General features: G+C 36.6%; 1 protein-coding gene across 3 annotated transcripts in view; it reads left to right on the top strand.

The window, feature by feature from the left end:
• Atf3 (Activating transcription factor 3) overlaps positions 1–16,921 on the top strand; it is a 272,512-nt gene that overhangs the window by 232,711 nt on the left and 22,880 nt on the right. For 2 of the 3 annotated variants that reach the window (XM_069831153.1, XM_069831154.1), the window contains one exon: positions 8,778–9,487. In XM_069831153.1, coding sequence (XP_069687254.1) covers positions 9,050–9,487 — 438 coding nt within the window. In that variant the 5' untranslated portion in view covers positions 8,778–9,049. The remainder of the gene's footprint in view (positions 1–8,777; positions 9,488–16,921) is intronic. The other variant, XM_069831155.1, reaches the window with a different exon arrangement.

The raw sequence follows: 16,921 nt of genomic DNA, 5'->3' as shown, positions 1-16,921 counted from the left end.
TTCGGCGTAATAGATCGACTATTGATCAGATTTTTTGTATTCGACAGATAATGGAGAAAAAATGGGAGTATAAGGGTACAGTACATCAGTTATTCATAGATTTCAAAAAGGCTTATGACTCGGTTAAGAGGGAAGTATTATATGATATTCTTATTGAATTTGGTATTCCCAAGAAACTAGTTCGATTAATTAAAATGTGTCTCAGTGAAACATACAGCAGAGTCCGTATAGGTCAGTTTCTATCTGATGCTTTTCCAATTCACTGCGGGCTAAAGCAGGGAGATGCACTATCACCTTTACTTTTTAACTTCGCTCTAGAATATGCCATTAGGAAAGTTCAGGATAACAGGCAGGGTTTGGAATTGAACGGGTTACATCAGCTTCTTGTCTATGCGGATGACGTGAATATGTTAGGAGAAAATACACAAACGATTAGGGAAAACACGGAAATTTTACTTGAAGCAAGTAGAGCGATCGGTTTGGAAGTAAATCCCGAAAAGACAAAGTATATGATTATGTCTCGTGACCAGAATATTGTACGAAATGGAAATATAAAAATTGGAGATTTATCCTTCGAAGAGGTGGAAAAATTCAAATATCTTGGAGCAACAGTAACAAATATAAATGACACTCGGGAGGAAATTAAACGCAGAATAAATATGGGAAATGCGTGTTATTATTCGGTTGAGAAGCTCTTATCATCCAGTCTGCTGTCCAAAAATCTGAAAGTTAGAATTTATAAAACAGTTATATTACCGGTTCTTCTGTATGGTTGTGAAACTTGGACTCTCACTCTGAGAGAGGAACATAGGTTCAGGGTGTTTGAGAATAAGGTGCTAAGGAAAATATTTGGGGCTAAGCGGGATGAAGTTACAGGAGAATGGAGAAAGTTACACAACACAGAACTGCACGCAATGTATTCTTCACCTGACATAATTAGGAACATAAAATCGAGACGTTTGAGATGGGCAGGGCATGTAGCACGTATGGGCGAATCCAGAAATGCATATAGAGTGTTAGTTGGGAGACCGGAGGGAAAAAGACCTTTAGGGAGGCCGAGACGTAGATGGGAGGATAATATTAAAATGGATTTGAGGGAGGTGGTGTATGATGATAGAGACTGGATTAATCTTGCACAGGATAGGGACCGCTGGCGGGCTTATGTGAGGGCGGCAATGAACCTTCGGGTTCCTTAAAAGCCATTTGTAAGTATTTGTAAGTAAGTATTATTATAACTATTTCTTACCAATATTTATTATTGTCACACTAACATTACTTATCCAACTTTCATTATTTACTTTCATGTTGTTTCATGGTCTAGATATTAATGTAATAACTATGTAAGCAATTGTATTCAATTAGAATTAGAGTCTGGCTGGGCGGAAGAGAAGGCCTTAGCTCTGCCAGATTAAATAAATAAATAAATTATTATTGTTATTATTATTATTATTATTATTATTATTATTATTATTATTATTATTATTATTATTATTATTAAGTTAACTGATACATATAGCAAGTAAAATAAAGTATACACATTAAAACTAAATTATGTCAATCTTCATTAAACTATGGTATTCACTTAACTCTAACTCTTGCTTTCTCCGTTTTTAATAAATGGCGCTTGGCCCACTATGACTCTGAACCCTTCATTTATCATTTGCTCCAAAGAATTAGTGCGGAGCATCACAGTTGTGTTCACGCAAATCTCTCGTCATTTGCAGTAAAATGAAAAGCAGGACTGTCATAAACACGGGCGGAAGGATGAAGCAATCCTTGTTGCATATGTGCCTGAAAATTAACAATCGAGCCGGAAATATAAATCCTATCAGCAGACCTCTGGTTCAAATCCACTGCGCATTTCAATGGAATTCCACGTGAAGAGGATGGAAGTCGGCAACAAAAATTTCAAAGCGCGCAAACAAAGCTCTAATTATTCCTTCACGGTGCCTGGGTTTAGTGTCCATTTGATATTTAATGACTGTCTGATAATAGCTTTGCCTGCCGATAACTTTGTCGTTGAGGAATAAATCAAAAGAGACCATGGCACAAGCGATAAGTACAATCGTGTTAATCGAAGGTTATGTTTGTTAAAAAAATAGGTATTGTTCCGGGTAGTTTGCAAGATTCGAACTTTGTGCATAATTTTCTTTCAAATACAATTCAGGCGTGCATATCTTTTGTAATCCAAGGATAAGATATATTTCACGCCACCGTGTAAAACGGTATTTCTTTTCTCCCCATCTTAAGTATTTCGACAAAATTTAAGTTATATACAGTATAAACAACATTCTACATTTATTTAAAAATTATGCCTTTATTGCAGTAAATTTCGACTTATTTACTTCAGTAGAATATTTGTCTCAGTTCATGCACAATAAACTACGAGAATATTATAGATTTATTAATTTGTCCTACAGAATAATATCTGTGATATTGACAATTAATATTTGAGGAGAAAAATTCGCACCGGCGCCGGGGATCGAACCCGGGTCCTTGGTTCTACGTACCAAGCGCTCTTACCACTGAGCTACGCCGAATTCAATCCACAGCACCGGACCGAACCTTCCTCCTTCAATGTTTCCCTTTGTGGCCTGACTCCAAGTTAGGCGTATATGTTGACGTGTATGTCCAATGTCAACTGCCATTATACTAGGAGCGCACTCAGCTGAGTCCGGTTCGGTCCGGTGCTGTGGATTGAATTCGGCGTAGCTAAGTGGTCAGAGCGCTTGGTTCGTAGAACCAAGGACCCTGGTTCGATCCCCGGCGCCGGAGCGAATTTTTCTCCTCAAATATTAATTGTCAATATCACAGATATTATTCTGTAGGACAAATTAATAAATCTATAATATTCTCATAGCTGCAGTGCATATATTTGTACAGATTACTGTGCACGTAACTGCGGAATCCCGGCCAAACAAGTCACTCAGCTGAGTGCGCTCCTAGTATAATGGCAGTTGACATTGGACATACACGTCAACATATACGCCTAACTTGGAGTCAGGCCACAAAGGGAAACATTGAAGGAGGAAGGTTCGGTCCGGTGCTGTGTATTGAATTCGGCGTAGCTCAGTGGTCAGAACGCTTGGTACGTAGAACCAAGGACCCGGGTTCGATCCCCGGCGCCGGAGCGAATTTTTCTCCTCAAATATTAATTGACAATAAACTACGTTTCCACGGCTATTATGGAATATAATGTAATGGATCTAAGAAAAAAAATACAAGGTAAGAGTTGTAAAGATTTTGAAATAAATAAAAGCAGTATCGAAGTGAAAGAAATATCCAATCTGATAGACTGTCAAGCCAACATATTGCTAAATAAACATTTAAATATCAACCTACGGGAAAGATATTTATGAATATGTGACTGTAAATTATAATTTATTTCTATTCTTGATGACTCCAATATATTTATGTTAAAATGATCATTTAAATACAGTGATACAACAATAGCATTATCAATGAGAGCAAATGTATTCGTAAACCTATAGATATAACGGACAAACCCAAGTTTTAGTATAAGGTTTAAGGTTACAGTCTCATGAATACATAACTTGACTTTATGCTGAAATAGTAGTTTTTCTTTAATTTATTTTCTTACCGAGAAATAATTTTTCCCCATTCGTATTTTTTATATATATTTTCGGCACATCTTAATTTAACAAATTTCAAAAAAACATTGTTTCAGCACACAACATCCAAATAAAGAATTCTTGAAAATTTCAGCTTTCTGGATTAAGTAGAAGCTGAGAAAAGGTTCCTTTTGTGTGAAATGACTAAACTTAAACTTACAGAAAGAGAGAGATAACATAAGAAATATATACTTGCATTACGTTCCTTTCTCGAAAAAAAAACGAATAATTAACATAGATATAATTTTAGTATAATCATGATGATATATCGGTTTAAAGAGGATAAATCAAAAATAAATTGGAGAAATATGAAATACATAATTTTTCGCCCAAATTCAGCACATTTATAAAAATGAGTGTTAAAATTAAAACTTCTACGTCTTTTTCAGAAAATCGACAAATTAAAATAGATGCAATTTTATTGTTTAATCATGTGTGATATACCATTTTAAAGCGGAAAAACCAAATAATAAATTGGGAAAATAAATAATAAACCACAATTTTCACCCAAAATCCAATTCCATTACCTTTTAAAGAAATTTTATTGTATTTCATAACTATCATTTTTCATACCTCGGAATAGTTTCTTAATTTCTAATTGTCGGTGTGTGCACTTCGCTGTTTTCTCATCGCTGTGATAAAAAGGAAAGCGCTACTCTTATAAATGTGTTTATTCAAGGAACTCTATCGTATGAAATATTCAAGACGAGCTTTCAAAATGCAGACCTAGTGACTTCTGAACTGCACTGATGCAAGCAAATCTTACGCTACCTTGTACGGATGCTGAGTATGTTAACATAATGGATTCAGCTGTCTGAACTGATAATCTTACTTGCTGTAACAAATAAAACAATGATTTATAAGCGATATGTGACCAGAGATCAGTGTTGTAGTTGCTTGGATATTTCATGAAAGATATAAATGTCAGCAATACCATACACTTCAGAATCAGATAGAAAATATACTGCACCATACAGATAGTTTCACAAGTTAAGGTCTGTAGAAAAAGTATTTTACTTGAACAAGATGGTCCTATAGACAGTGCCTCACTTGTACTATCTCTCATATTACTATACCCCTTTTTCATGCGACTTAGTTCATGGAGAGCGCGGCTTTTTAGCAGTCCAAAACAACACAAGCCATTCGCACTTAAGCAACGTTGCCTAATTGTATTGTTAAGACTCAGTCGCTGTTAGTGGTGGTAATTTAAATATTACATTTGCTCAGACAAAATACTGTAGCCACAAAGAGACGTAAGAACTAAGTTGCCTGAAAAGCATCGCTGAAGTTCACGGTAATACCAAATTGATAAAATATGGTAAAATTAGATGTGTTAGTAGGCCTATCAAGGGGCATAGCAGTGAAGCAGACACAATAACCTGACAATTACACCAGAACTATGGTTTTGGGTATTCCATCGTGCCCTGGAACTTGACATTTCCAACGTTTCGGAACTAGACGGTGGATTACCCGAAAACCTATTTCTGAACGAGTTAAAGTGAAAGTCTAAAAACTCATATTTCTAGTACAGTCGGAGGCAGCAATTTTGGAAAGTGATCTCGATGACATTTTCAGTAGGCGAGCCAATATTGTTTGTGTAAGCTGCTTGAATGAGATGTGATAACATTCTGAGTCGTTTATATTTTCATGCCAGCAGCTCATATCAATTATCATTATTATGAAACACACCACGGTACAGTCCGACTCAAAGAATACCTTAAATACATGTAAATGACTTTCGTTCGCAATGATTTTACAATACGCCTCCTACATTTTCTAAATTAAAAGGAAAAAGCATTGCATTGCGCATATATGTATATACACAAGATTTATCCAGTAATAATCTAGGGAGCATCTACTGGTCGTGCAACAATTCAAGTTAGTAAAATTACGATTCTTCTTATTAATCAAAATATAATTTGGTTAATTGGGTAAAATTGCATGCTGCGGAAGTTAGATTTATATAAAGGTATAATAAATAGGATTGCAATGAATATTACAAGGGCAATAATTTCTTAACACGCACATTGTGAATACAACAGAGAAGAAAGCATTTTAAAATATTCGAAATCGTACAAAATATCAGAGAAACCAATTTTCCCTGCACAAATTGCATCAATTGAAAAATATAATTACCATTCACAATAAATACTCTACTTTATGGATTCTAAAACGTTGTTTATTAATCTAGAGGTATTGGCTGATGACTATACTAAATTCCAGCACAAAATTCATTCAGAATATGTAGAAATTACATTTTTGGGTTTCACTTTGCTTGCTGCATAGATATCAGTCGATCTTGTATCGATGAGTAACTCGCTCTGGAGTTCCGATTAACAAAATCGGTCTGCCAAAATCGCTGGCCCCTACTATACAAGGTTAGCAAATCAAGTTGGAGACACACTGTCTTTTGCCGTAGTATCAACCCTGTAACACAACGTTTTATAATTTCATTACTAAAAATCTGAAAGTTAGAATTTATAAAACAGTTATATTACCGGTTGTTCTGTATGGTTGTGAAACTTGGACTCTCACTTTGAAAGAGGAACATAGGTTAAGGGTGTTTGAGAATAAGGTTCTTAAGAAAATATTTTGGGCTAAGCGGGATGAAGTTACAGGAGAATGGAGAAAGTTACACAACGCAGAACTGCACGCATTGTATTCTTCACCTGACATAATTAGGAACATTAAATCCAGACGTTTGAGATGGGCAGGGCATGTAGCACGTATGGGCGAATCCAGAAATGCATATAGAGTGTTAGTTGGGAGACCGGAGGGAAAAAACCTTTAGGGAGGCCGAGACGTAGATGGGAGGATAATATTAAAATGGATTTGAGGGAGGTGGGATATGATGATAGAGACTGGATTAATCTTGCACAGGATAGGGACCGATGGCGGGCTTATGTGAGGGCGGCAATGAACCTTCGGGTTCCTTAAAAGCCATTTGTAAGTAAGTAAGTAAGTAAGTAACAGAACTAATAAAAACCACAAAATATGATTTTTCATATACAATAAATGAAGGGTTCAGAGCCATAGTGGGCCAAGCGCCTTATATTAAAAACGGAGAAAACAATAGTTAAAATTAAGTGAATACCATAATTTAATTAAACATATGGTAACTAATATAAAGTATGCACATTAAAACTAAATGATATGTCAATCTTCATTGAACTATGGTATTCACTTAACTTTTCTTGAACCCTTGCTTTCTCAGTTTTTAATAAGTGGCGCTTGGCCCACTATGGTTCTAAACCCTTCAAATGACATCTTAGCCTTACAACACTGGGCCACTGCAGCTATAATATTTCATCTATCAACATACCAAATATAAATTAAAAGTGGCGCTGGAAATTGTAATAACCCAATATAATATCATATGTGATACCCCATGTGATATGTGGTGTGGTGTAGTGTAGTGTGGTGTGATACGATGTGACGTGAAATATGATTTATTGTCTTTAAACAAAACATCCAAGTAATGATGGGCCTTCACATTTCTGTGTTCAGGGACTCATCATCATTATTTACAGAATTCTTTACTATACTAACTAGTTCTCATAAGTACAATCCTGTCTCTAACTTGAGCCCGTTATTCACCCCCATCCTGCAACACCCTACAACAGTGATACACCACATAGCAACACATTTCCACTCTACCTATTCTAACGACCATCCTCCAAATTAATCTAATATCTAATTAATTATTCCCCCTTTACACCAAAGTATATTACTATCCTACCCTATATATAATAATAACAATCATCACAACAAGTTCTACTATTATTGTTCTTGGTCCATTCTCAGTTCTATTCAATTATTTACTCTTGAATACTCGGTGTTCTGAGGCTTACCCTGTGTATTTGCTCATTTGATGCAATGGCCAAACGCTTAAGACACCATATTGTTGTTTGACTCTAGCGTTTGTTCCCACTGCACACATATTTGTTATATCTGATCTATAGGGAACATGAACAAAAAAAAAAAATGCTGAGCGATAATGTGGTATGATCCACAATAAAGTTACCGATGTAGAGGTTCATGATTGGTTGATATCTAACATTTTGTTGTATATGATTGGTCTATATAACGTATAAGTGGAATAGTAGCAGAATTGGTTCTGCAAAATACAGTCATCTTAGTAATTGAATTAATTCATTGCATTGCCAGACCATCAAGATCCCAATAATTCCAACACTGTGTAGTTCTGTATTACGCAGAATGTTATGGTTAAGCGTATTTTATCGTTTACGTTTTAATGACACGATAGAAAGATTCAATTAACAACGAAAATTATTTCTGATCGGCCTGAAATCCATTACGAAGCAAAGCGTGACTGTCTGTATTGTGCATCAGATTAGAAGTTTTGTACCATCCAAGTAGTGGATTCCTTTCCACAGAACATCCTTCTACTTGTCATCTTTCAGTAAAGGTATCACTTCCAAAGCTCTAGAATTCTATACTTTACCATGTTAGAGACTGTCGGACAACATCAAAATTCAAATGTAAATTAAAAAAAAACGGATAAACTTCAGAATACGTTTACCTTCCTTTCTCTCTTTCCCCAAAATTCCAATCTTGTGCATATAAAATAAAGTATTGGCACTGAAAAGTGCCATTTCGTAAGCGTGATGGATGTGCATTCGACAAACACAGACAAAACTGCTCTTTTTATTGTTTTAAGATAAATCGTTGACAGTGAGGTAGCTGTATACTGAAATTTTCCCAAAAAGCCATATTCTTCTTCATGGAATTCCTTGCTAAGCACGTGTCGAATTCACAACTTAGGCTTAAGCCATAATAATTAATATAATAACAAGTTTATCAGGCACATATCAATTTCACCCTTAGCGTGTAATGTGTTATGTAATTTCCATTATTTACCGTCACTGTTCGAATTTGTTGTATTTGTGTGTGCTCTCTGATAGGGCTAAAGAGAAGGCCCTATGGCCTTAATCCTTTCAGATTAAATAAAATAAAACTAGAAAATAAAATGCAACAATCAAACCTGTAACATACTCCATAAACACTACAATCAGTGACAAAACTGTATTAGAATACACTCTCGGCACTGCAACTACTGTTAGTACTTAAAAAGTGTGACATTATTGCAGGCTTTTAGTATATATTTTGTTTGTTTCTTTACAGGAGGAAGCGACACACATCGCTCCAAAGAATCGGTCACGTGACATGCCGCTGTGCTATAGCTGTCGTGAACAGAAGGAAACGGCAAGCTAACGACAAACGCCATTGAGTGAAAAAAGACACTTCTTCAAGAGTCAGTGAGAACATTAAGCATACCAATGACAGTACAAAGTTATTAGACTATAGAAAACAAATTATATATTAACAAAGGAGCCTATTTTCAACACTCCTGAGTGAGATTTTGTGTGATAAAAAGGAAAAACCAAAGACTTACAATGTACTTGAACGTAAACGTGGCCAGCAGCGCTGCCAGCGGCAGCGGCAGCAACTTGCTGAGCGTGGAGGGCGCTTGCACCACGCCGAAGACGCCCGAGATCCTGAACTCTCTGATCGCCATGACGAACCCATTTGACGGGTACAGCGTGAGGAATGTTCCTCGCATAGCGTCGTGTCCCCCAGGGGGCAGCGATACGAGCTCCTCTAGTGCGGGATCTCCCCTGGGGAGTCCGAACTGCACCTCCCCACCCAGCGTGCAGCACACCTGCTCACAGCTCATCAAGGAGGGCCTCAAGCTCACCATACAGACGAAACGTAGAAACACCGGCCGCCATCTTGAGAGCTTAGATTCGCCTCACCACAACAAATTATCGAAGAGAGAGGAGGTGAGTAGTCAGAGTTATGACTATGATGATCCCTTCTCTCCAGGCGCCAGGGTAAGTTAAGTTTGAGTCTAACATGAATTAGGGTAAACATTGGTAATTTCGTGATAATTTCATGAAAACTAATTTAAAATGCAAATGTGTAAATATATCCGTATTCCGATTTTTTCATCTACAAGACGATAACTTGCTGTACAAATCTGGAGACATAAAATATTGGATACGTTCTTGAATATGTGCCAAAAACCACTTTTACAACTTAAGCTGAAAGGTTGGTTATTTCGTGATAACCTTGGTAATTTCGTGATATTGCATTGATAATTTCGTGAGAGGTAGAATAATTGTGGAAAAATTCATTAAAGTCAAATGAAATTCTCACTTAATGTTACAAGACTTCAAACATAGTAATTCCGTCTAATATTCATAGCAAGAAAACATAGAAATACATATCAACACATAATAAGAATGAAATCAAAGTAAAAATTGAAATTGAAAAGGGATCTTCTTTGCCCTGAAAGGGTGAACACTTTTATTACGGACTTTACTACAGCCTATATTACTAGGGTAACTCCAAAAGTAATGCATAACGTTTGTTTAAAAATTATATTTTTATCCCACAGCCTTGCTATTTTCACAGAATGTAGATGCATCCTTAAGGAACAAAGTGTCACTTTTCCACATAATCCCTGTCGCTTTCAACTGCCTTACGTAACCTAGGAACGAGGGCCTGTAGACCAGCACGGTAAAAGTCTGGACCAACACGTCTGAGCCACCCTTCAGCAGCGTGCACAAGGGAGTCATCTTCTAACCTCGTTCCGCAAAGGGATCCTTCAGTTTACCAAAGAGATGGTAATCGCACGGTGCCAGTTCAGGACTGTAAGGCGGATGTTTCAGTGTTGTCTATCCGAATTTTCTGATCTGGTCTGTGGTCTTGTGACTGACATATGGCTGTGTATTGTCGTGCAATAGCAGAACATCCTGCTTCTCCCGATGTCGTCGAACACGACTCAGTCGAGCTTGAATTTTCTTGAGAGTTGCCTGCCATATACGCGTCAGAATGAATGGTGGTTCCGTGTGGCATGATGTCCACAAGCAAGAGTCCTTCTGAATCGAAAAACACAGTAGCCATAACGTTTCCTGCCGAAGGTGTACTTTTGAATTTCTATTTCTTTGGTGAATTTGCATGATGCCACTCCATTGTGTGCCTCTGTCTCCGGTCCAAAATGGTGGAGCCATGTTCCATCTTCTGTCACAATTCTTGCAAGTCATCTAGCACTTATCATTGACACTTAGCATGATAACAAATCAAACAGAAGCTACACTGAACCCATTGCGTCTCCGTTTTCTTTTTTGTTATCACATCTTGTCTTCAGATTTCTAAAATTGCTATTGTAATACATTTTAAAAATTGTAACACTTAATGCTCAACAAAATTTCGCCTCAAACAGCTAAGATTTCTATCAGTAAAGCTAAGCCTATATGGCGACTACAGATGTATCTAAAATTCCAAAAACATTTCCTAAAATTTCATGAAGATACAATAAATCTTTGTACCAAATATCATATGCTTACCTTTAGTAATAAGCCTGTAATGTAATTACAAACATCCACAAAATTTGTATGCCTGAGAAGTCGACGCAAACTTGCTGTCTCCAAACATAAAAGCTCATTGAAGCAAATACAATAGTCACACAAAGCTTAGCTGTATGTTTCTGGAAACTGGAGGCGGAAATTTGGATTTCGTAACACCATTGGTTAGTTCACAAAAGAGCAAAGAAAAAGTATCACGAAATAACCACTGCCACGGAATTACCAATGTTTACCCTACATTGAAATCTATAGGAAAAATAGATAGATTGAGACGCAAAGGATGGCTTTTATAATAATATCGATTCCTTGTTTTCATTTTATGAGGCAGATTATGATTTAAACATTGTAATGTGATATGCTAACACATGTAATCATGCATATTTGTACATGGTCTTGTTACTGTGCTCAAAAGACGAATTTTAGAAGGGAAAATTTTTCATAAAAGAAGTCTTTTTCCCATGTTTAATGTCCTGCAATGCAAAATATCCCTTTTTAGATTTCAGTCACATCATTACTCCATTCTCAGTTTTTTTTATAAGAGATGTCACTACGACAACGATTATGAAGACTTCACTGGTTGCTGTCTTGTACAGGATCCCTGGTTTTGCCTGCCGATATTTTTTAGCTTATTCTCAAATGATGACTCATTAATCCGTAAATGTTTAGTAAATGCGAAACAATAAAGTGTTCTGATATTAGCCAGTATCTCCTTGTGTATAATTGAAGACTTGTCTTTCCAAAGGGGCTATGCGTCAAAAGAAAGTTTCTGAGATTGATGAAAAAAACACTGCCAAATGCTTGTTGAGATACCTTCAACACCATCTTTCGGCTCACGAATGAGTTACTTACAGCTGAACTACGACAGAGCCCATTTAGTATGATATAATATGCGTATTTGGATGTACCTATCTGCTTTAGAGAGCTTTCACACCAAAATGGCAAGTGGTAAGTGACAAATGGCATGAAGGTTGCAAACCAGAATGGCAGTTATCAGTGGCAAATGTTTTCTTTTGCTTATTTCTCAGTTCTCAAGATGTCTTCCGCCGATGATGTTGATATAAGTATTGCTTTGACAGCTGTTGTGATTGCCAGAAGACGACGTAAGAAGTCGTGTTGGGTACATTCATATCTGAGAGATAATGTAAATATGCACAGCAACTAGAGATGCATTCAGAAAAATTTCAGGGTTTTACAGTGAATTCTGGTGTTTGATCTCACCACTTCTATTTGTATCAGAATTGCATTATTGCATTGTATATTATTCTTGGTATTTGTGGAGGAAAATTGTTGAGCCACAAGATTCCATGCCCTGTCCTGCTCATCTTTTATCTGTAATTTGGTGACGTATCGAACAAACATTCGTAAGATTCATAACTTCAACAAACAATGTTGAAGTCCTCACTTTCTGGAAGAGGCATGTGTTGAGATATGTTAACAACAGATAAAACACTGCGCACTAGCAGAAACTGAACTCGTCAGATCCTTTCTGCAGTCTGGTTGGAACTTGAATCATTCACTGCTCATGCACGACTCAGGTGGCAAGTTGCACTCTGGAAAGAAAACGATCCTGTCCGATATGCGAGTGGCTTCAAAGAGACACGTGGCAGATGTGGCGAGTCCTACCACTCCTATATGAAAGATTTAATTTGTTTCTGATTTGTTCGTTTTCATGTGACAAGTCACATGCGACGTGTCACTGCGGTGTGAAAGCTCCCTTAGATTGAATAAAATGAAATTTGAACAATTACCAGGCATTTAGCCCCTTTGGAAAGATAGGTCTCTAGTTGAGGTTGGTTACAATTTACTTCAATATATTTTATGTACCATTGTTATATTAGATGTAGAAGTTAAAAAAAGTCCAAGAACATACGAAATAAAGTTTTCTATGCACAGATTACTTCTTTATTAGAATTTTCCACTTACAACATGGTGATATATGCCGACAACAACGTGGTATTGTATTGTGGACCAGTTAAATTACGGACCGTGTGTGTATCGATAACCACTGACGTACTCTGAGTTGTGAACTAAGCTGTTTTTCACTGCACTCAAAATAACTACAATTGTTTTTCTTACTTTCCACCTGAAAACGATGGTAGATCATCGAAACACGGTGTTTTTTATAGTTCATCAGCATTGAAAAAGCCCTATTTATGCCTATTTTGAATCTCTATGCTTCTTCGTAAAATTGTTTCTGTCTTTGGAAGAGCAGCGTGTATCTGCTAGCATCGAGCTGCTAGTGATTGTCCGTTTGCCGAGAAAGTTTCAGACCGAGAAGCGGTAAGGCGATACAACAGTTACATACATAATACTCACTCTGTACTTCAGTACTGAATAGGCAAGTGACTCCACGAAAAGCGCTATAGAATCGCGTTCCTTCCTCTGGAAATGCACATCATCAATCAATCGCTATCCACATAATGAAACTGTACGTTATTCATGCGTTTGGTGTAGTAACTTGTTAATGATATCCACAATGACTCGACTTATGTCTCTCGACGTAAAATTAATATCTTACATAAGGAGTAACAAATTTTCACATGAAACACTGGTTTTATGTACACCATTAGACACATCGAAAGTGTTATAAATCAACGTCTCTGTTCAACATTAACTTATATTTCTTACATTCCTTATTCAATTGGCGGCGAGATCGTGCTGCCATCTCGGTAGGGGGTACTGTGTATGCTATCTCCAAATGAATGAGACGTTGCTACTGGTTCCTTTAATATTACTGCTCTCGCAAAGCTCTTCTATAAGCTGAATAACTACTATACGGGAAACCTTTATCACTGGTATCTGAGAAATTTTATGTCGTCTTTGTAACAGTCCTAAGTCAATAGGCTAATTTTAACAGGTCTGAATAAGTCAATACGTCTAACAACTCTCTTAGACATCAGCTCCCTGATACGACATAGTCTACCGAAGGTTATAGATTCAAAACGGGCCTCTCGTATGTGTGGATACATGCATGCATGTACAATTGAGTTAAAAAGAATGTGCCGACTCTTGGTGGTTTAAGTGTTGCAGGTTGGCTACATTTAAACCTGTGCGTCTTGTCATCCGCAGGCTGCCGAAAATAAGAGCGACGGGACTATATTTACTGAACACCCAATCGACTTCCAGGCGATATCGCCACGTGGTATTTTTGTAAAATAATGGTGTATGTAAAAACTTGTTAGGCTATGGTAAATTTGTAATGTAAAAAGTTAAGACTAGGGGAGATTCAAACCTACTACAACCAGCCCTATCTGATTCAGACCCATGCTTAAGCCACCTACGCTACAATGGCCCGTACTTCTATCCGGCGTATTACGTAGCTTTCTCGTCCATCTTCGTTTCGATACATTTTCGATAGATTTAATATTTACAAATTGTATTGCTATTTTACTATTCAGAGGCCCTGTTGCAGCTAGAATCAACCCTTCTTTTTATTTTAGAACAAAATACAGCACATTTGCATGGTTTAATTGTGTCATCTTGTGAACTGGAGCTTCAAGGGGACGAGCATGCGTACTGTTCTGTTTCTGGAAATTTGACATTTGTAGCCGGCCCATTCTTTTTTAACCTTATTGTACATATGTATACTGATTTTGTAATTTTTTACATTTTCCTATTTCCGAACCTTCATTCCTTCCAGTCTTCCCACAATTGTTCTGGTACATCTCTTTCTTATATGCCCGTACAGATCCTTCCGCATTCTTCGTCGTTCCCTGTTCTCTTGTACTGCTCCCATTGTATTTTTTCTGTTATCTTTCTTTTCTATGTTGCCAATCCGAATAGGCTGTTTAATTTTGATATCGATTGCTAAATTATTAGACATGATTTCTCTAATTTCATTGGAAGTGTTTTCCATAGTAAATTCTCTGTTAATGTCGAAGGTATGATCGATGATGATGGTAATATCCAATTTTAAGAATTCATACACTTTTAGAAACCATTTGTTAGTTTCCTCTTACTGTTTGTGAAGTTTGAAGTTATACGATATAAATTCGATCTTGCCTAGGGATCTGGTCCGAAAATCTGTAGTAATTCAGAAGCTGCCAGTAGCCTATGTGATCTGACAGGATTATCAGACATGATTTCTTCTTTTGAACAGAACGTTGCATTTACTTTATTGTAAATATAAACAGTATAAAAACTAGCGCAAGCCAGGTCTACAGGACCTACATTCAGTTGAAATATGGACTTCGGTATGAAAGATTTCAGTATTTGCCTAAGGACTGAAAATTATCCATTTTGGAAATATATTTTCAGTTGCCAAACAATATGTAGCACTTACACCTGTAATATTATTTGAGCTGAAAAACAGTATCTGAAACTTTTACAAATCATTATGTTACTGGTAGAGACTGTATGGAACTCGATGTGATCTGACAGGATTATCATAAATGATTTCTTCTTTTGAACAGAACGTTGCATTTACTTTATTGTAAATATAAACAGTATAAAAACTAACGCAAGCCAGTCTACAGGACCTACATTCAGTTGAAATATGGACTTCGGTCTGAAATATTTCAGTATTTGCCTAAAGACTGAAAATTATTCATTTTGGAAATATTATCAGACTGTATTTTCAGTTACCAAACAATATGTAGCACTTACACTTTTAATATTATTTGAGCTGAAAAACAGTATCTGAAACCTTTACAAATCACTATGTTACTGGTAAAGACTATATGGAACTCGTCTTCAAAAGACGCCTACTATTTCTGCGCTAAGGCACAGTAGCATTTCAAAATGTGATGTATATTATCTGTACAACAAATTCGTTGTGCGGTCGCGTTTTGCAATATGTAGTCTTATTCTTATGAAATATATTTTATTTGCAATTAAACCATCTTTAAGATTATAGTCCTATGAAATCAGACATTTAGTATTCGAAAATTATTCATGGTTTCGTTACAATAAAAAGAAACTGATTTTTATTATGTAGGCTTTGCGAGCCTTACACTGACATTCTAGTAAAAGAAATGAAAATGTTGACATACAGAGTGTCTCAGGAGGAATGTAAAATACTTCAGGATAATGTAGTTTGGGTTAATCTACATTGATTTAATCTTATATATGGTCTGCCTATGTCCGAAATGTAACGGTTGGGAAGTTAATGATAGGCGAACTCTAAATGGAGAGAGGCATTATAGACGTTGTTCTACTTTTTAGAACATTGTGATATGATACATTTTTGAAAATGCTGCATCTTGTGTTGTTCCACTAAGTTTATTTCATAATTAAGTAGGCTACAAACTCAAAAAGAAAATACAATAATTACACAAGACAAATTACTATGGTTGCCCTTCTTATGGATTCCATTAATTGTAAATTTATCAGGTACCGGTTGTCTTTCCGATCGCAATGGAACACTTAGTAGCTCGCCGTTTTCAGGTAACATCCGGTAAACACGAGAAAACACACAGCTAGATGGAACCTTTCAATTGGTAAAATGACGTCTATATTCAACAGCAGACAATGCATTGTCATCTAAGCATCCATAGACAAAAAACATGTCTACATATTCACTATGCGAATACACGAATTAAATGTCAAGTGAACATGTATTCAGTTGTGTGTGTTGCGCAGGTTGCGTGCTTAGATGCTGACATGTATAAGAGATCTGGTTTAACACAAGTATAGGCTAATACACGGAACGGCAGTATTTTAGACTTCGGACATACAGTAGGTTCAGTATATCAGATTAAATCGATATAGGTTACAGATCTCCCTGCCTCTATGCAACGTCTCACTTACGATGGGAGGAAAGTTGTAAAGTTTTCAATGCGCTGACGCCCACGTTGTAAGATAAACTACTTGAAATTTAACGGCCACTGACCGGCAGAGTTATAATCCGAGATCTCTAACCCAAACTACATTATCCTGAAGTATTTTACGTTCCTCCGG

The sequence above is a fragment of the Periplaneta americana genome, chromosome 7 (assembly GCF_040183065.1).
Source record: "Periplaneta americana isolate PAMFEO1 chromosome 7, P.americana_PAMFEO1_priV1, whole genome shotgun sequence".
Classification (NCBI taxonomy): domain Eukaryota; kingdom Metazoa; phylum Arthropoda; class Insecta; order Blattodea; family Blattidae; genus Periplaneta; species Periplaneta americana.
This window is presented reverse-complemented; position numbering and strand designations above follow the sequence as displayed.